This window comes from Stegastes partitus, unplaced genomic scaffold, assembly GCF_000690725.1.
Source record: "Stegastes partitus isolate 25-593 unplaced genomic scaffold, Stegastes_partitus-1.0.2 Scaffold1492, whole genome shotgun sequence".
Taxonomy (NCBI): Eukaryota; Metazoa; Chordata; class Actinopteri; family Pomacentridae; genus Stegastes; species Stegastes partitus.
The window spans coordinates 39131-60131 of NW_007579223.1; the positions used below are offsets into that span (position 1 = coordinate 39131).

Consider the following 21001-nt stretch of genomic DNA (forward strand, 5'->3'; position numbering starts at 1 on the left):
AGTGAACACCAGGGCCGTGCAGAGAGATATGCAATATATCAGATGTTTTCTATGTAAAAATGCATGGTCCCTGATCAAACAAACAAATAAATACTACAAACACTCAGTATACAGGCTTCACAGATGAACACACATGGATTACATACTGTGAGCATCAGACAGGATGATATTGGGGCTCCTTCCTCCCAGCTCCAGAGTGACTTTCTTTAGGTTAGTGCTGCCTGAAGCCTGCTGCATTAGATGACCGACCTGATGGACAACGACAGGGAAAGGAAGAGATGATGACGTCTTCAGATGACATTGTTTCATAGATGGAATAGTTATTGCTAGAAAACGTGCTACTGCTTATTTAGCTGCAAGAGGTCATCAGCCAAACTGATAGGAAAGAAAAAATAAAGCTCTTAAAGAAAAGCACACCATCCTCCATGTGAAGCGTACTAGATCCAGCTGTGTAATGAGGCAACTTTTCTGCGTTCGCCGCAGCTTTCCTTGAATCTGTACCGATCACAATGAAAGATTATCAAAGCGTTTTAGAGCGACATACTGCCCGGCATCAGAGAGGCTGTTTCAGTTGTAGATCACAGCTACTCCAATAAGATAATGACCGCCTGCTTAACAGTGCAATCAAAACGTTCTGAGATGAAATAAATAAAACATGGCAACCATCATCATCACTTTCAAGTTTTCTGCTTCTTTGTGGCCACAAATATATCTCCTGTTTTTTCAGTTATTTTTAGTGTTCTATACAGCATGTCACTGTCCTTCCCACGATAACTAAAAGTTTTATTTGCTTATGGAAATAGATTGCTGCTGTTGCACTTTCCCCCCCCAGCTGACACACAATACGGACGGTTAGTGAACTGTAAGGAGACAGTCGTATTTTAAAACTGGATTAGAAGTGCTGACTCAGCCTTTCAAATTTAATGATAAGGCAAGTGACCATAATAAGGATTTGATTCAAGAGTAATGCTAACTATTTGGAGCTGTAATGGATTTTCCACGGTATTTTGAACTTGATGTCAGCTGTGACCAATCTTTGTAATTGACTAGCAAAATATAATCCAAATCCAAGCCCAATAAAAGCAATATTACCAGCCCACACTTTACCTGCACATCAGGTGATACATTTCAGTCTAACACAAAGCATTCTCTTACCTTTGTGGTGAAGCCAGCTCAGCCAGTGTACTGAAAGTTAACAGAGTTTTGGTCTGATTGCAGAGGGTACAATTTGGTTTATTCAAGGTTTAACACATCTACAAATCGAGAAAAAGATCTTCAAAGCAAAGTAATCAAAAGTACTTCAAACAAAATACTCCACTTCCTGCAATGTCTCAGTTTTGTACCAGGAGCATTGAAAAACTCCTCTTTCCTCTAAATACAGTTACAGATAAAACACAGGCAAACTGTTAGTTACGCTACATCTATATTAAACTAAAAAAATGTCATTAGATCTATAAAACTGCTTGACAAGTTTTTTTTTTTTAGCCATAATTATTTTTTGTTTGTCAAAGCGAGAGATTTAAAAAAATGTAAATGTCAATGCTAGAATGTGTTGCATTGTTACAGCGGTACACTTTATTTTTCTGCACAGATCAATCAGAGGCTGACCTGGATTTGATTACACGTGGGATCCTAGCAGCTAAAAATGTAAGAACAGATGGAAGCAATGTTCATGTTCACAATTTTTTCTTTGTGTCCTCTTTCTTTCATTGTCTAATTGTAATCATTGTTTGCTTTCAGTGTCAATGATAAAAAGAGGAGTCTCGGCCACATCACGTCACAGGTGGATCTCTCAGAAGTGTTCATCAATCTCATCAAAGTCTACTGAGAAGCTGGTGACAAAAGGAGAACAGTACAGATACTTGTATTTATATACAACAAGTCAACCTGAACACAAGACAGGAAAGTCATAGGGAGCAAGAAGACTGAATAGAGACTAATCTGTCCACAACACAGTGAGCCGTCAGCCGGGCGTCTGGCTCACAGTCCCAGGAGTTTTCCAGGAGCTCCTCCAATGCAGATCCCTGAGAGTATAAGACAGTTAAACATTCATTGCTACATAGTCAACATGACTGTATATCCAAACACAAAGCCCCAGTGTTAGCATACCTGTGGTAGCAGTTGCCAGTGTTTAGGTATGGAGGGTCTGTTGTCCTTGTGAGACACGTAAGAGATGAGGCTCTCCAGTGTTACATTGGCTCCCAGCTCCAATTCATACGGCACGAGATGCTGTGGAACAATACCGCCTAAAGATGGAAGCGTTTGTAGAAATTAGAACATTCATTTTGTCACCGCGTTCTTTAGTGACAATGGTATCTGCACTGAATGTAGTCTGTAGCACTGGAGGCAAGGCTTAGTGAACTGAAAACATGGCTCCACACCGTGGAAAACAACAAATTAGCTGCAAACGCTTGTTGGGTGAGACCCAACAGCCCTGTCAGAAAACCTCTCCAGGCAGTTGAAGAATAGCCCTGAGCAGAAACCCCTGGTTCACCACATACCAATTCAGATACATTTTCGTTTTGACATCTGATAAAATAAAAAAAATTTAAAAACCCTGCCCATTTGGAGATGTGAAGGTAAAGATCCCAGTATCCACAGTTAAATGAATTCTTGGGGCCATAGTAATATAATAAGACAGTAATGACAACTGATTACAGTAGTTGGAGGTCACTCTGATTAATATGGGCTTCAGAGACAGTCGGAAAACTTTGAGCAAAACATGATGAAAAAAATTAAATGGTACTCCTATGTAGAAAGATTATTAGAAAAACACCACACATAACACCCATAGTTGAGACCAGGGGTGCCACAGGGGATTTCTTTTAGCATCATATTGGGCCTCAACACCTCACTATCATATGCAACCCAGAAAATCAACACTGTGCAGACATGCATGGAGCATTCTGCATATAAAGAAGTTCACCGTTTGATCCAAGGCTGAAATCCTTTATAAGAAAGGCCACATTTTTAAAATTCAAAAGTAATATTGATGGTAAAACTTTCACTGGAAATTCCCCTTAACTGTAATAAACAAATATACATGTCTTGAAGATTGTACTGACCTCTCAATTTAGAACAAGTTAACATTACAAATTATAGAATGATATGAAATAGGACTGCTTGGTGGACCTTTCACCGGAAAAAGCAAGTATAGGATATGGACTGGTATGGAATGTGCATTCCTGTCATTTTGTTGGCTTATTTTAGCTGCAGGCACTGCAGAAAAGAAAAAAAAAAACAACACTGAATAGTGCAGGATATTGACCCAGATTACCTGCAGTTGTGTTTCACACCACTAGATGTCAGTCTTCATCAAATCCACAGAGACTACTATATCTTGGACTTGAAAACATAATTTAAACATTGGCTTTAATTTTAATACAGACGGAGTCACTCAATGCTTCAAACTGTCCTGCATCCAGAACAGACTGCCGGCTGTTTTTGTCTCATATGATGATCACTTTGAGGAAAAATAACTGTAACTGTAAGTAACTTTGGACATATTTTCGACCTGGATATGTATTCCATCTCATTAAGGTTAGTTACCTTCAAATAAATCCGAGCAGCGCATCCAGATCTCCCACAGCAGCAGTCCCAAAGCATAGACGTCCGCCTGCATAAGAAACTCGCTGCTGTTCAGGTTTACGGAACCTTCCAGGATTTCAGGGGACATATATTGCAGCGTGCCCAGCTGAGCGTGACCCTACAGAAGTGTGTGTTAGTAGCTTCTAAAGATTTGTGGAATTTAAAAAAAATACAATGTTTTTAATTGCAGGAAAAAAAAATAATTCTTGATACATTTGCACAGTTAAGCAGAATCTTTTTCCTTTTAAAGGTGACAGTTTTAAAAAAAAAATTGTATTTGATGTTGGTAACATGTCCATATGGTTTCATATGCTGCTAAACACATCATGAGCAAAATGAGCACTCATCCGTATGGTTGAGTTCCAACATGAAACTGCCGTGCACCAATTAAAGTTTCAAAAACATACAAGGGTACTTTGAAAAGTTCTTGGCCTCACCAGAAACCATCACAGAAGAAAAATCATTCTTGCATTACTTTTCAACATAGTCCCCTTTTAATGTCAATGTACTTGGTCCATCGATGTTAAAGCTTTACTATCCCTTCGCAGCAGGAGGTCACATCTTGAGCCTCCAGATACTCCTCAACAGCATGCATGACTTCATCATCACTAGGAAAATGGTTCAAGTGGGATTTCAGTTTTGGAAACAGTCAAACGACGCAGGTCTGGTGAGTAAGGTAATTGGGGCAACAGTTCAAAGCGGCATTTGGCTATGTCTGTTAGCTGTGCTGTGTGGGCGGACACATTGTCCTGGAACAGTTGTGGACAATGATATAAGACTTTATAATATGCATTTACACCCCAAAATGGGAGTTACACCCCTTGTTTCTGGGTGAGGCTGAGATCTTTTTGAAGTACCCTCGGAACATTTAAGGACTCAATCCAGTGAACTTGGGAGGTGGGTCTTTCTGCATATTTATATTATTACCAGTTTCCAGTTGATTTGAATGAGTATGGCTGAATTTCTCCAATATTACAACTTGTCATTATCTAGGGTAGAGCAGTTTTACAGTGTTTTAGCTGCATCGTGGCTGAGCTGGTGTGCACAAGCTGCAGTGAATGGTGGAGGGCTGAGTGGAGAGAAAGGCAGGGATACTAGATCTGGGCATAAGTATGGAGGCAAATGTGTACAGTTACATCTAAGCCATTTTCAGGCAAGAAGGGATTGTTTTCAGGGGGGTAAAATGCTAAATATGTTTAAGTTTAATTAATGACTGAAGCTGGATTATAATGAGATGAATTCATTGCACCAAGAATTCATAATTGTGCTCCATGTTCATCGCTGGAATGTCTCACCTCCATGTTTGTGGTGTGGCTCTGGCAACAGCGACGCTCCGACCAAGAACGCAGGATGGTGGAGCATCCAAAGTCACACAGGACGCAGGTACCATCTGCTGTCACCAGCACATTGGAGCTGCTGAGGTCGCTGTGGGCCACAGGGGGTTTATGCACACCTGCAAGAAGAAAGACACACATAATTAATTGTGAAAAGAGTTGGAGTGGGCGCTAAATCTATAAAGACTCTCATAATCATTAAGCAGAGGTTGTGGTGACTGCACATGTAGCCTATATAAGCACCTTTTTCTATTCTTTTCATTTTGTGTGATAACAGTTTTAACACACTTGCTTTCTACGTAGAATGGCTACAACACACACACACACACACATACACACATACGCTCACAGTGTTATTCTGGTCAGTACCATTGCTGTGAAGGTCAGAGTGGAGATAGGAAAGCCCCTGTGCTAGCGACTGGCACAACTTCAGTGACGACATCCAGCTGGTGGTGTGTTTAGACAGAAAGGAATGGAGAGAACCCTGAAATCAAAGAGACACCAGTTACTGATGTCTGACCACTTTCATCACACTCTCCGCAAGTTTATACTGGCCGACTATAAATCCAGCCCTTGATGGAAGAAATGGTTATCATCTGCATCAGAACAAATGACTGAGAACATTTTACAATCTCATCAACGACGAAAGCCATACATTTAGAATTTTATTAACTGAGTTTTTTTTTTGTTTTTTTTAATAGGTTACATCACTAGACATGTAGGGTCATGGGTGCTGCCTTAAAGTTGTGTGACACTACAACTGCCTGAAGATCTCAGAGGAGCTTTTAAAATTAGTGAAACTGATAACAGATATAGATAGAACAGATAAAATAATAGACACTTTTTAATGTAGGCTGAAACCCATCTGTTTTATGTCTATGTAGGGAAATTTTCTAAAAAACAGTTTTATGGTTCTTCAAGACACCCTTCGACCAAAATAAAGTTGTTGTTGTTTTTTAAAATTCACTGGAGGATGTATTGTGAATGAAATGAGCCTGTGCATATGACAGTCTAAAACACACAGATTCAGAGATCTGTGGTGTTACACCTTAAAAAATCCTTAAGGGGCTACTCTTCTCTACTTGTGAGGCTTTCAGTTGTGTAACTATTTTTTTTTAGAAACAGTTTCTGATTCAAACGTGCGTAGTTATTGCAACTTGTCTTTGTGTATCATAAAGTCAAGGGTGAGCTGGTGTGCTTGAGCTGCAGTCAGTGGCAGAGAGGTGCATGGAGAGAGAGGTGGAGACTTGAATGTGAACATTCCAAAGGAGGCAAATCTAAAGTACTTTAAGGCAGGAAGGGATCCATCCATTATCTATACACCGCTTAATCCTCATTAGGGTCGCGGGGGGGCTGGAGTCTATCCCAGCTGACTTAGGGTGAAGGCAGGGGACACCCTGGACAGGTCACCAGTCTATCACAGGGCCACACTTAGAGACAGACAACCAAGCACACTCACATTCACACCTATGGACAATCTAGAATCACCAATTGACCTCAACATGTTTCTGCTGTGTGGGAGGAAGCCGGAGAACCCGGAGAGAACCCACGCTGCACGGGGACAACATGGAGACTCCTCCCGGGACGTGAACCGGCGATCTTCTTGCTGCGAGGCAACAGTGCTACCAACTGCGCCACCCTGCAGCCCGCAGGAAGGGATTATTTTCATTAATGACTGGAGCATTTTACTGTTTTAGTGTAATCCATTTGTTTTATGTAGCGTTTTCACATTTTAGACTTTCGCCTTGTGTCTTTCATTGCTCATTTATTCATTTTTTAATTTTTTTTTCATAAAGTCTTTTATCGTCATTTATATACACACAGTTGTGGTGTACATTAGTCTCCATATTCACTATCCCGTGAATACGACATGTTTTTTTCTTTGTCTGTCCGCTCCCTCTTTTCCCTCTTATAGCTATTGATATCTCAGAAACACGGCTGGAAACCGCTCAGTTTCTTTTTATATATGGCTTTGACTCACATATTCAGCAAACTGCAGCACAATGAAGCAGCTGTTATCATCTGGTTTCCTCCCAGTGCCGAGGAAGTGCACAATCCCAGCATGCGTCATCAGTGGTAGCTCATAAATCTCCTTCTCTGTGATAAATTTAGGTTTCCAGTCCGCAGGTAAAACTTTCACAGCCACAACAGATCCCTTGTATTTCCCTTGAAAAACAGTTGCAAAATGTCCTTGGCCCACAATCTGTAAGACATATAAACAAACAGGTAAACTGTCACAACCTGACTTTAATTCGCACACTGCTGACCGTGGAGTTTAAATCGATTTGATGGCGGGGCTTACCTGCTGTAGCTCAATGTGAGCAAAGTCAATCTCAGGGGATTTGACTGTTTGACAGGAGCATGGTGATGGTAAACTGTAGTCATCACAGGAGGATTGTAGATTCTGCTCTAAAATAATGCAATACAATACGTCTTATCACCGTGCAATCATTGAAGGTAATCTGACACCACAGTAAAGCCGTCACTCATTTGAAACTTGGCCTGACCGAATGATGACTGAAAGACACAGAAATGTGACTGAAGAGTGGCAGAGGCACAGAGGGAGTACTGTAGCAGAGATAAACAGCAAACTCAGTGTAGCAGAGAGAATGAAAGTGTTCCAAGGTCAAATAAAGACATCATGAGAACTGAAGATAAGTGTATAAAATGTGCAAACAGTGACATTTTTCTCAGCTATTGTTGGTTGGGCAATTATAAAAAGTGTATTTTTATTGTGTTTTTTTTTTTTTACAGAACAACGATACAGTCTGTATGATGTGCTGATGAGGTGTAGAGTTTGTTATTTACCTCTGTATGAGACTAGACAACAACTAAACAACAGTTACTTCATTATGAAGACATCTGATGACCACAACTTGAACTCATTTTGCTGTGGTATTCAATCAGGCCATGCAACACATTATTACCACAGGACCAGCTTTAGAAATGCAGTGATTATGGCTTTTGACTAATAATTGATTTGAGGCTGTAAGTCATATACAAAAATAAATAAATAAATACTTGACACATTGACACATGACTCCATGACCACTTTAACTGAAAGGCATGTAGCCCTTGCCCCAATAACTGAAATATAAAACATACAAAATGTACCAATTTAACAGTCCTAAGTCTTGTATACACTGAGATTGAACATTTACTACAGTCATGTCAATAGTATCAAACACTAACTTTCACTTTATACTTGAAAACTGAGGAAGCGATGGAATTCCACTGCACAGCGTGATAGCAATATATAAGTATTACGACATACTGCTACAGTCAAATCCCATTGGATTAGTCAAATAGACAGTCAGATGCAAACACAGAAAGAATCTTACTTTTCTCTTTGAAAAGGCTTCTCCTTTTGGTGGCAATAATCATGATAAACATGACGAGCAAAATCACAGCCAGAGGTACAGCCATTTTCAAGATTTCAGCTGAAAAACACAATCAAGTCTATGTTAAATGCCCTTTTGGAATAATGAATTGCCCCCTTTTGACATGCATTTCTAAATGCAAATATTTCTTGAATATGTTGAGAATATGGTAATGATATTAGCTAAAATGGGCAAAAGATTCTGGCCAATCAATGTAATCTTACAAATGTCAGGATTTCAAAATAAAGGTGAGTGGCAGTTGGTTTGTCTGGAGGAGATTTGTGGAAATTTGTCTCATTTTTGTGATAGAAATAAACTACTTCACTGTGGGTGTTTAGTTATATTCAGTAATTAGTGAGGAAACAACAATTATTTTTTATCATTGTCATACCTGCAGGATAAGTGTAGGTGTGTGGAGGCTCTTCTGACTCTGGGGTCCAAATAATGTTGCTATTGCAGAGGTCTGTGTTGCACACACACCGGAGGAAGCGATTGTTGAAGTGTGAATGGGTTTCGCAGACTGAACTTGGGCAGGATTTTTCAACACTATCACAAGCTGCAACAGATAGATCAGTGGCACAATACACACAATTTAGAGGTTCTCGTTAGAGCGCCAACATCTCACACCACAACAAATGGGACACACTTCCTCTCCCCCTTCACAGTTTGTTTACAACCAGAAAAGTTGTGTACATGAGAGCCAACAAAATATGAATACAACCATCGGCCCACATTTGAACTGTTAAATACTTTGTAAATTATGGCTGTAACAAGTTGTTGTCTTCACTGGACCAGCACGCTCTCACTCTGCTTGTGTCTGTTCCACTCCGCTCCGTCAGTGTCTGTTTCCACGCACGGAGCAAACCCATGTATGGAAACAGACATAAATGGAGCAGAGTGGAGCAAACATAGACGATAAAGAGAAGCAGAGGAGAGTGAACAAGAGCTACAAAACAGCAGTACAGAATCTCACATTGAGCTGAAGTTGAACAACTGCACATGAACTAAGTAAATAACATAAATACAATACTTTGCTTTTTGAGGCACCTGCTTGAACGTTCTGCACTGCACTCTCGTTTTAATAGTGCAGTGTTGGATTTCATTCCATGTCTTTATAAATGCGCTGCGCACCAGAGAGGGAATCACATGCACACTAAAGTACACACCTGTAGGACAGAGAAGCTTAGATTAAAGCCCACACAGAGGGAGCGTTGATTATGCTATGGATGTCTTTACTCCACAACAGTTTGCTGTTTTCTGCTGTATCAACGCCATAATCATATTCAAAATCTCACATGTTGCAACTTAAAAGATAAAAAATAGCTTATGAGAAACTAGCCAAGACCTTCAAGCAACACGGTTTACATATTAAACATTACAGAAACTGATATTGATCAGTTTATATTGCTTGGAGGCTAAATTAGATTTGAAATACTTTGATAAAAATGTTTAATGGTGAAATGGCACAATGACTATCCAGCGTGTAGGTCTGACACTGCTGCAGATATTACGGTTTCTTACCAAGATAATCAACCTTTGGCTGGCCGTTCATGATCACATAATATCCCACACAGCAGTGGGTGTTCTCACAGAGCTGTATTGATCCATTCACATTTCTAGCAGCAGCGTATTTGTCATAGTTCGGTGACGTCACTTGAAAAACACATCTCCGTAACGAAGACGAGCTGGAAATGCATAGACAGATGCATTCTGTGAAGAGGAAGAAAGACAAATACTGTATGATTATAATGCTTATTAGCTGAGTCAATTCTAATAAAGGTTCTATTGTGGGATTTTTGAATAGTGAATTGTGCATCATGATTTTGTCACACGAGTCTCAATCACCTATAAACACCACTGCACTCCTTCCTAATTAATAACAGCAAATTACAAGACTTAATAATACACAATCCATAGAAGAATTTCCTCAACACAGTAGCCTATTTACAGCACATACTCTGGTAGCATCACCAGCTCTTAAGCATAAATGTATGCATATATTTATTGACCTATGTAGCCAAGCAAGAAGTCAAGTCAAGAAAGCCCACAAAACACACACACACATACACACAAAAACAGATTTGTTCTAATGTTGTTAAATTATTGATAATAAGAGTTACACTGTGGGCACCAACATCAGGGGCACTGAATATTTGTTTACATTTAGAACAGTGACATTTACAGATTTAATTTAACAGTTCCTTAGTGCTGTCTACCGCTGGGTGTACATACAGCTGTCACTGGAATAATATAATACTCAGGAAATCTTAAAAACCAGAGGATTCTCGGGCACATTTGGAACTGTGCCCATTCCTGGCTCACAATACACATACAGTGAGGTACCCAGTGCAAATTGAGCCTCGTTTCTACTAATTGGGCAGGAATACGAACAACTCATAAGTGCGATTCAGTTTTTACAGTTTCTTCGGTATGAGAGTAATTCAGTCGGTGCTTCAGCAACACGACTACAAACAGCAATCAAATTGCAAATTAAGAAGAAAATAATTCATCAAAGATTTGCCTTGAAAAGAAACCTAACATATACACATGCAGCTTAATTACTTTGACAGATTGAACGTTTTTTTAATTCTTGTTTTCTTTCCTTTTTCGAACAGTGTACTCACCCACAGCCAAAACCAGCCGCCAGTGTTGCAGGATCATGGTCACTCTGAGCCCACTGTGGCCAAGCAGGGAGTGAGTTATCAATCCTGGGAATGTGAGAGGAGTTTCCCACGTTTGCCTGCATCACTCCCACTGACACACACCTGCATATTGTATCCTTGCATGTGCACACTTGTGTTGTCTTCAGTGGCTATCCTATACTCTGAGAAGCCCGAGGTGAAAAAAAAAAAAAAAAAAAAGCTCCTCAAGGCCCCCATAAAAAGGCATTCAGTTAGCTCAATCGTTTATTAGTAATTTGGACCAATCAGCTCTTTCAACAGCACAGAAGATGAGATGCTGTGATGTATTAAAGGGGGAAAACAGTTCATCCACAACACCGTATTGCACAATGATAAGCCAAATAAATAATCTGCCAACAAAATATTTTTGTTAGATTACTTATGGTTTCCCAAACCCTAGCAATTCTTTACATGTCTAATAATAATTTAACCAAATACAGCAACTTATGGTACTACAAAATGTACTTTCTTTGCCATTTGAGTTAGTTGTTGCCCTATTTTTGGTAGTTGCTATCATCATTATCATCATAGTCAGCATCCATGCACACAGTGTCTACTGCATGATGTGCAAAATGGAAAAAATGTTTGAAATTTAAAACGCATTTAATATTTTTGACTTAAGTAAATCACACTTAAAATAACTCGAACTGAGGACAGCCATGATGTAACAAATGACTGAACAGCAGCTGATAAACTGTGACTATGTGAATGACAGCTCAGCAGTCGGAGGTGAAAGTGAAGGATTTCAGTTAGATCTGTCCAGTCCTGTACTCGTGTCAGACATAACCTATAATTGTAAGTAATGAATGATGCCATGTGCATAAATACATGCCTTTCTCTTGCTTTGGACACACTGATATGGCCCCTGCTGTTGTTTGATGCTGCAGGTATTTATCAAACTCAGAGAAAAAAAACTCCTACAAAGAGATGGAAGTAACAAACTAAGCGTCAGCTCCTGTTCTTTTTTTTTTTTTTTTTAAACCCATATTTATCATTAGTCAATGTCTAATCTGAACTGTTGCATTTATATGGACATTTCAGTTTGTAATAAATGCAAAACTGCAGAACAGATGAGATAAAACTTCATTTCAGACAGGACACTTCATCAGATTCAACCATTTATTTCAGAATAACTTGCGTTTGGCCGTAACTCTCTGAAACAATCCCAACACAAACAGTCCATGAGATCACAAAAACCCCCTGACAGAGCCTGGGATTCACAATGTTTGAATGAACACACGATGAACATGGAAACAAGAGGACCCACTTAAATGGTGCTCATTATATAAAAGCCAGTTTACACAGTTTTAAATGTGTTGTTTCTTAAATGAAACCTGACTTCAGAAATATAGGTTTAAGAGTCAAGAAGTGCCGGAGTTGAACAGATATTGAACCAGATTATGATTGGACTTGGTTGGTTTGGTCAAATGTTGGCAAGGCAGGGTGCAGGGAGAAACGAAGCGCAGATGTGACTGAGGAGCAGTCTTAATATTGTTGACTGATACTTCATCATCGCACGACACAATGATGTTTCCTCTACAATTTATTTTCCCACAGGACGGGGAATAGATTCCAACAGAGCAGTAAGCTGGAAGCGAGCAGGCCAAGGGTGGAAGCCCCTTCTGCAAAACATCCGTAAATAAAGAAGACCCCAAAACCTGCTAAGGCAGCAGCGTCACATAAGAACCTTGAATTGACCAATGATTGTAGTGTGCCGTAAAAGAAGGTTATGCTGTTCCAGAGTCTGTGTAACGGTGAACCACTGGGAATCTGATCATGAGTCTTCATGTCAAGATGACGAGAATGCTCATCTACTGCAATCCAGAGACAAAGTCAAGTCGCAAATAATATGACATGCTTAAAACAAGAGCCATTGTGCCTTTCCAGTAAAGAAATATGATTGGAAGTGTGAACTACGTACCTAGTGTAAGTATATTCATTGAGTCCCTATTACTATGGTGTGAATTTCCCACAGTAAAAGTAATGGTTTAAGCCTCTCGAACATATATTAACCTGTCCATAATACTCAGTAAAAAGGGAGACCCTGTGGTATTAATTATGGACATCAACCACGTAATTTATTATAGCTAAGACACCAAGGTATTATAAAATGTGACAGTTTAGCTGATAAGCCAAAGATCAACTTTACTATGCCAGACTAACACAAGTTTTATCTATGAGCTTCGAACTCTACCTTAAACACAGTCATTGTAATATTCTACGATGGCCTTGAATCATGATCTTGAATGTAACCAGTGGCACCCGGGGGTCCCCCGCTATCTGCCTCTGATTGGGACAGGAAGCAGCAAAGTGAGTTAGGTGAGTGGGGAGGTGTTGATCGTTTTATGTGGGAGATCAGAGAAGACACAAGGCCTCAGTTGTCGTGATTTGTTGGATGTTTAAGGGGTAGCCTGTTCCACAAAAGTTAAGGTTCTTTTAACAGCTGTATGTTTTTGGATATTGCAGTGTGGCCGTACAGCTTTAATTGGGAGTTTGATTTCATTTAATCGTTAATTTTGTGTCTATTGTTTGTGCTTTTTAGAGTGACTGTTCAGCTTGTTGTGCACCATTTCCTGCTGTCGTTTTTGGTTTTGTTTGTCAGATTGGTTTGTTGCTGTGACCTCACTGTGGTGGGCGGACACAGTGGACTTGAACCTGTATATATATAAGTAGGTTTTAGAGCTGCATGTAGATGTTTGCTCTACATATGTAGAGTCAGGCCAGCCCCTATTCACAGTTTTAAGCTAAATTAACTATGTCCTCACCGCAGATATGTCTGTCTATTTAATAGACAGACGTGAGACACTACTATATTCTTTGGGAAGTTATAGACTGGCATATAGAATAAAACAGCAATCACACAGACCTTGTTGTTGATACATTTCAAATCCAGGAGTGAAGGCAATTTTTGAGAAAACTTTATGACATTTAGTGAATAGATGCTCACTTCTCACACATGCTGAACCCTAGCGTTGTTACTCAGAGTCAGGAAGAGATGCATCACGGTGTGAAGAGGTCTCGAGGATTGAGGTTGGCAACAAGACAGACGTCATAGCTGTCGTGCATGGCTGCTCGTCTTTCCACCACCGTCCACACATTGTCCGCAGGGTCCAATTCCAAAATCTCCTTGGTGATGATCTCATGACGGCCTGCAGCCACAAGACAAAGCATGTAAGTGATGGCTAGCCAAAATCTAATTTCCAGAGACACTGCCTCTTCAGTTAGTTAGGATTCCTTAACTCTGACAATGGAAAGTCTGCCTTTGGTTTGTGCAACAGGAGGAAATGTAGCCAGCAAATGCCATTTACCCTCAAGTCAGTCTGGTAGAAATGTGCACATCAAAAAACTGAAAAAAAAAAGACATTCACAGGTGTTAGGTGACTGACCGGCCCCCTTGTAGTATCCACAGAGGTAAAGCTTTCCCTCCACTACTCCTAGGTTGGAGGCGTTAGTTCGAAGGGCGAGCAGGGATGTTGGGAGGGTTGGTCCATCCCTCCAGGTGTCTGTATCTGGATTGTAGATCTCTACAGAGCTCAGACAGCGCCGTGATTGTCCACGGTCCTCTCCATCACAGCCTATACCACCTGAAATGAGGCACAGATAACCTTGTTCAAATGCATAAAACTTAAAAAGTACAGTAGTACTAGACAGTAATGCAGTGTTGTAGTCTGACCTAATATGTAGATTTCTCCATTGAGGACAGCTGTGCCACAGCGGTACCTAGAGTGCTTCATCCTGGTACACTCTGTCCACCTGTCTTTGCCAGGGTCAAACTGAAACACACGGTTACTCAGCTTGTCAGGCTCATCATCTGGCAGATCCTAGAGGATGAGAGGAAAGATTAAGGCAGAGAGAGGAAGAAAAAGACAAGAAAATGGGGTGATAAGTGAGAACTGAAAAGCAGAAATGGAAAAAAAAAAAAGGGGGATGGAAAAGAAGCAAATGTTTTCACTTTCTCACTTTAAATCACAGAAAAGATTCACTGCCACTAAATTGTATACATTTCACATTTATTTTGATGGTATGAAGTCTTGTTGGAAATAACTGAAGAAGCTGCAGTGTCATCCCTTTCATCTCATAGTGCTTTTTTTTTTTTTTTTTTTACAAATATTTTGGGATGTTACCAATAGAGGGTGCCAAAGTTCTGAATATGCATATTGTACACATTGTGAATTTTTTTTTAAACCCTCAAAACATGGCTTCACATTGTAAGTGTTCCTCCATATTATGAAATGTTTCTGAAGAAATATGCAATGCTCAAATTAAAGTTTAGTAAAAAAAAAAAAAAAAAAAATTCCCAAATTTGTGAGTGAAAAATTGTGATATCAAGTTTCTCCAGTTGAGTTTTTCCAATGCAATCTAACCAGAAAAGCAAAAACAACAGCTACAATGTTGTTCATGTGGGAGCCAAGTGCGTGAAAAGGAGCTTTTATGTACACTTCCCTACCCTGCATTTACGACTGACTGCAAAAATTCACTGACAGGTCTGTCGGTACCTGTGGTGTCCAGCCACCCAGCACATAGAGATGCTCCTTTAGGCTCACGGCACAGTGGCAGGCTAAAGGAAGTGGCAGAGGAGCAAAGCTTAGCCAGCTCCCTCCTCTCTTCAGCGACCATCTCTCCACACTGTCTGTGATTATGTAGTGATTGCGCACTTTCATCTGGCCACCTATTAAATAGAGGGCGTCGCCTACCAGCCCTAAAGCGTACATGTCCCTGTATGCAGCTGAGCACAACTCCACCCAGCTGTTCTCCTCTGAATTATCGTACCTGGAACACAAACAGGCGGTTCAGATTTCCAATGCCATTCACAAATCTGGATTTTGCATGCACTACCCCACACCCACCTGTAGAAATCAACCTTTTTGATTCTGTGTTGGTCTTCTGCTTCAATGGCCACCACTATATTATTCTCTCTGGTCACTGCTCCTGCTATGATCTGTCCCATACCTCCACAGGCCCTCAGTGGAGAGGGGATGTAGTAAATCTTTCTACCGTGGGCGGCAAAGCAAAAACTGAGATCAGCAACTCCTCCACGTCGGGCAGGCACTCCCTCCTTGTTTATTCCACCCAAACAGAGCAGCAGGTCAGTTGTCTCCATGCCATAGCGAAGAGCTGGGCGAGGTGGAGCTGATGTCTCACAGAGACCTGAGGTGTGGAGAGCAGCATCAATCATCCCAAAGCATTCAGCATCCCGTAGCAGCACCTGGGAGATTCATTTATAAGCATGAAAGTCAATCAGTCTACTTATCTCATTATACACGTTGATGAGGAGTCTTGTCTTATGCCTTGGTCCTCCCCTCCCGTCCCTTCTCACCGGGTTTCTCCTCCTTGCTTTGCGGAGAAATCCAGGTTCCACAAGCTCCAGCCGTACACGCCTGAGTAACTGCACGGCCTGGGCTTCGCTTTGTGAGTCACCCCTGCGCCTCTCCACCCAACGCAGCACCAACTCCAGCACAGCCTCCTCCTGCGATATGTTGAGGTCATCCGAGCTCAGCAGATCGCCAAGACTCTGGGCGTCCAGCTCCAGCACTTCTTCTTCCTCACAAACCTAGAGAGCAAGATTAAAGGAAAAGAAAAAAACAATGGCAATCATATCAAAATAGAAAAAAATAATTTAGTGGATGGTAGCCAAGATTGTTGAGGAGAAAAATTGCGCAAAACAGATCCAGAGGTTTCTGTCACCTAAAGGCAGTGCTAAGAAGTTGAGTAAGAGGAGTAAGAGAGAGCAGTGTGACATTCAAGCGTCACTGTAACAAAGAGCATCATGGAAGATCATCTTTTATGGAAATTTAAAGCAGGCTAATACTAAGGGGCTTATATAAGGAGCTCCCCTTCCTTTTCTTGTCTATATAAACATACCAAGCAGGTATTTTTCATTAATCATATTCAGGACATACGTTGTTTTCAGACATCATAACATGTTTTATCTTTAAACATGGAACCATTTTTGATGCTTCGAGTTAAAAAAATATTTTACACATATGATACTAAATGTGGGCTACAAGGTGGATCGGTGGTTAGCATGGTTGCCTCACAGCAAGAAGGTCGCCGGTTCACATCCCGGTGAAGACACCCGGGATCTTTCTGCATGTTCACCCTGTGCAGGCTCTCTGGCTTTCTCCCATAGTTCAACAACATGTTGAGGTTAATTGGTGATTCTAAATTGTCCGTAGGTGTGAATGTGAGTGTGCTTGGTTGTCTGTCTCTAAGTGTAGCCTGGTGACCTGTCCAGGGTGTCCCCTGCCTTCAACCTGAGTCAGATGGGACAGACTCCAGCCCCCCACTACCCTAGTGAGGATTAAGCGGCGTATAGATAATGGATAATACTAAATGCCTCACCCGCGCAAAGTGCTGGTAGAGGTATTTCAAGGCACCGTCCGCCAGAATAGTTGCCCCCAGGTCTCTGGCCCAGTGGTACAGACCGATGCAGTTCGACGGGTCCATGCGGGCCTCCATGTGGTTTTGACACAACCTTAACACATTAACAAAAAAGAGATGATGTGAGCAAAATAGTAGTAACAATAATTAACACCCCATGCTCCAGGTTCTTCGCCCACCTAAAGGCTCCATCTATGTGCAGCAGGAAGGCAGCAGCAGCCACTGCCTGGATGTTGTTGTTGGAAAGTGGGAGCTCAGCCTTGTACATGTAGTCCAGCAGCAGCTCCAGGCTCTGGGCAGGAATGTCTCTGAGAGGCACTTCTCCTCCTCGGGTCTCTCTCAGACCGCATGTAAACATGGCCTGGACACAATGATTTATCAAAAAAAAACAATGCAACATGATACAATCACAGTATCATAACATCATCTACACACTTGCTTGTAGCAATTCTGCAAAAAAAATTTTTAAAAATCAGGTTGCGTCATTGTCCTCAGTATGTTCACAGTGCATCGCCACTTTACCTGGAAATATGGACTGAATGCAGACAGCACCACCTTGTGGCAATGAAAAGGAATCCCTTCTGCCAACAGCACCACATCGGTGAGCTCCTCGGCTGCTCTCATCCTCTGAAGCTGCCTGAGCAGAAGTGAGCCGTGTTCTGCATGAGCAGCGTGCAGCAACTCAACATCCATGGACTCTTGTTCTGGACGTCTGAACCACTTATGTGAGCGCAGAGAGGAAGACCTTGTGACAGAGTTGTGCCAAACACATCTAAGAAAAAATTGTGAGAGGCCATCAGGAGAGCCAGACACATTTGTAAATGTACCTGGCAACTTTCTGCCAGTGCACTTGTGCTGCTTGATCAAGCGAATACATGTCAGTAATGTTCACTATATTTCTAGCTTATTGCTTTTGATTTACATCAGACAGAACATGTTGTCGGGCCAAACAAAAATCCAGATTTGAAATTCGTTTGATTGTGAGATTTATTATGGTATAATATCATGCAAAACTCACAGTGAGGTGACATCTAAACACTCTGGCTTCCATTTCAGACTTGTTTTGCAGTCTTTGTGTAATTTGCAATTTGAGCTCAAACCTCCACTGAATTGTAATTTGAATAAAATTACAAATCAAACACCCCAAATGAAATCCTGCATGACAAGAAAAAATGTGTTCCTAAGTGAAGACTGAAGGCTGAAGGACTGTCATTATCTCCAATGTGCTGGATCCACGCACAAAACACATTTGGCTCCACTTTCTGTTTCTTCCAGTTGAGTTAATGAATCACTGCCGGGTGTTTTGCACGAGTGACTTCACCCATAACAATTGCTGTAGTCACCATTTTATGAACACACGAAATGTGCAAAACATTGTGGACACCTGGATGTTTCCCGAAGTTACACAAGTGAAGGATTGAAAGTAAAATTAATTGGGTCCATCTAGATTAGTGGATTGCGAAAGGCCAGCATTGACAAAATGTGTCTAGTATTTTGTATTATTTAATTGCAGGTCAACACATCACATACTTTAAAGAATTGTAACTAATGCCAAACAACGGAATGGAGCCTCGCAGACTGTTTATTTGTTGTCTGGAGGGATATTGGCCCACACACGTGTATGAAATCGATCATGATACGAAAGCTAAACATGCCCAGGTCACCTGCCAGACATGCACAGGCAGTGCACAGAATGAGCCATAGCATGTTAGCATGACTTAAGCTAAGCACATGCAGAAAAACAGGTATCATACCAGTAGTGTCCAAAGATTATCCCAGGTCAAGATTTAGAAGGTTCTGAGTCAATATTACGTCTCATAGCTTGAACTACAACACAGATCTGCCTTGTGTTCTGTGCTATTTACCGACAGGGAGTAGGGGCAATTGCACACTCACTAGTTAAAAAAAAAAAAAAAAGAAAGTTTAAAATAGACCAGCAAGTGCCTGTGGAGCCGTTGGTCTGTTCAGGTTTCTAGAAGTTGCCTTTCAGTCAGAGCTTACTCTTGTTTAAACAGTGTTCCACAATGCTATCTTCCAAAACTGCATGCAATTTTTTTTTTCTGACATGAAGGTACAGATTTCCTTCACAAGCTAAAAGAATTAGTAGCACAATAGTAACAAGTGGTTGACATTTAATTCTCCAGACATGAAGGGGGAAAAGCATTTCACAGTTTGATGTCAATGTCAGGGGATGTTTTATATATAGAAGCTCGAGTTGTTTATTCTGGACTGAAGTTGGACAATTAGAAGGAATTGTAATAATAGGCAGAAGGTATTTTCTGTCAGTTTATCCTTTAGTTGGGTTCTCCAAAGGCCTCTGCATAGCCATATAAACTTGGAAAATAATATTTACTTGTCTATGAGTTCTTATTAGTTCCACAAATGACCAAATCCCTGCTTCAGGTGCAAAGAGGTTAAAAGAAACATCAGCAAAGACAGCAACAATTAGAGAAAAATCTAAAGAAATCTAAATTATTTTGCAGAATGGTATTGTTTTCTTCTGTCCTATTCTGTTGTCCACCACTTGGCCTCCAGGGAATCTATGAAATCTGACTCCTACACTGGGAGACACTGGATTAATCTACCTAAATATAAAGGAGTTAAAAATAGGTCCAACTCCACAAGCAATTGAGAGATCAGGATTAATGATCTAATAATGTCCACATCAGGTTTAAGTATCTCCTCCAGGGATCATTTTCAAAATACAGTAACATTTAAAAGTTTGGGTCGGCTTATTCAAAGGTTTTTATTTTATTTTTTTCATTTTTCTTATTTCCTAAATTCTGCAATAGTACTGAAGACATTTAAACTTGTCTTTGCATTTGAACCATGACTTGCGTTTTGCCAAAGAAACACAGCAAATAGCCTTATTCAGCTAATGTAGTAGTCCATGTTTCGACACCCATCTCCGAGGTCCCCGAGGACTCGACCTTGGTCATTTTTTACATCAAAAAATAAAAGTTGAAGCTTAATGCAACTGGCCCAAAAAGACAAAAATAACAACGAAAAAATTAGCAGCTCCTCCAATTCACATGCATAATGTAGTTTAGACTTGCTGTGTGGTGTCTGTTAGAAGGCAGCCCCTTGCAACATCAGCACTTCCACTAATCTCTAAGCAAACACCTGCAGAGAGGCGATAGCAGCAGCAGCAGCCCTGCAAACTATCAGGCAGCATACAATTTGTTAAGACAAAGCAGTAGCTGTTATGCCATCAAGTGCAAGAAATAAACAGTGTAAAACGTGTTACGTATGTGTACGCTGGGCCATTTATTTCATATTGGCCCGAGATTAGCTAATGTTTCACACAACAGCAACATCCTGAATTAAAATGCAGCTCATGAGGGGGCAGTATCAATAATAGCTCAATTTAAAGTCAAATTTGAGCTTGAGTATAAGATTGTATAGATTGCTAAGATTGAAAACAGCCTCAACTGTTGTGCTTTGTATGGAGGAGACACCATGATCCACCATCACTTTAAGACTTCAATCTGGAGAAAAAATCAAGAACTTTGAAAGTTTCTCCAAGTGTAGTCACAAAAACATTATAATGAAACAGGCTTTGATTAGTTACGAGCCTCAGAAATCACCAATTTCAGGCAGCAGGCTCATGAATGAGGCCTGAATGGCCAAGTTGCTG

The 21001-nt window shown here is 40.7% G+C and overlaps 2 protein-coding genes across 2 annotated transcripts; both read right to left on the reverse strand.

Annotated features, from left to right (window-relative positions):
* Window positions 1-1219: 1219 nt before the first annotated feature.
* LOC103370861 (anti-Muellerian hormone type-2 receptor-like) lies at window positions 1220-10979 on the reverse strand. Its single transcript, XM_008300030.1, has 11 exons — window positions 10927-10979; window positions 9824-10012; window positions 8694-8858; window positions 8264-8362; window positions 7225-7331; window positions 6904-7125; window positions 5292-5406; window positions 4884-5041; window positions 3550-3706; window positions 2110-2246; window positions 1220-2024 (listed from the first exon to the last, which is right to left on the reverse strand). Exons 1-11 carry the CDS (start codon window positions 10961-10963, stop codon window positions 1908-1910), a joined length of 1503 nt encoding a protein of 500 aa, XP_008298252.1. The 5' UTR covers window positions 10964-10979; the 3' UTR covers window positions 1220-1907.
* A 1109-nt stretch (window positions 10980-12088) lies between these two features.
* LOC103370862 (kelch repeat and BTB domain-containing protein 12-like) lies at window positions 12089-19205 on the reverse strand. The gene is made up of 10 exons (XM_008300031.1): window positions 19119-19205; window positions 17887-18136; window positions 17544-17725; window positions 17326-17458; window positions 16301-16534; window positions 15831-16189; window positions 15480-15753; window positions 14657-14804; window positions 14370-14567; window positions 12089-14132 (listed from the first exon to the last, which is right to left on the reverse strand). Exons 2-10 carry the CDS (start codon window positions 18055-18057, stop codon window positions 13984-13986), a joined length of 1848 nt encoding a protein of 615 aa, XP_008298253.1. The 5' UTR covers window positions 18058-18136; window positions 19119-19205; the 3' UTR covers window positions 12089-13983.
* Window positions 19206-21001: the final 1796 nt, after the last annotated feature.